We start from the raw sequence: 200 nt of genomic DNA on the forward strand, positions 1-200 counted from the left end.
CCTCCGGGGACGCGAAGGCCCCGCCGCGGCTCAGACCTTGTAGTAAATGTTGGCCGGGCTCTGGGGGGGCATCTCCTGGACTATGTACACCGGGTGCCCGTAGTCCCCGCTCACCTTCTCGTAGTGCGGGCAGAAGACGCTGTCGGCAGTCCGCAGCGGGATGATGATGTCGCTGGGCTCCATGCTGCCCGCGCCCGCGC

At 68.0% G+C, this 200-nt stretch overlaps 1 protein-coding gene across 1 annotated transcript in view; it reads right to left on the reverse strand.

The window, feature by feature from the left end:
- Positions 1-11: 11 nt before the first annotated feature.
- Positions 12-200, reverse strand: part of EFNB2 (ephrin B2) — a 43,042-nt gene continuing 42,853 nt past the window's right edge. The window contains exon 6 of the mRNA XM_077753968.1: positions 12-200. This exon is cut by the window's right edge and continues 252 nt beyond it. Within this exon, the coding sequence (XP_077610094.1) occupies positions 31-200 (170 nt within the window). The 3' untranslated portion in view covers positions 12-30.

This window comes from Crocuta crocuta, unplaced genomic scaffold (assembly GCF_008692635.1).
Source record: "Crocuta crocuta isolate KB4526 unplaced genomic scaffold, BGI_CrCroc_1.0 scaffold31, whole genome shotgun sequence".
Classification (NCBI taxonomy): Eukaryota; Metazoa; Chordata; class Mammalia; order Carnivora; family Hyaenidae; genus Crocuta; species Crocuta crocuta.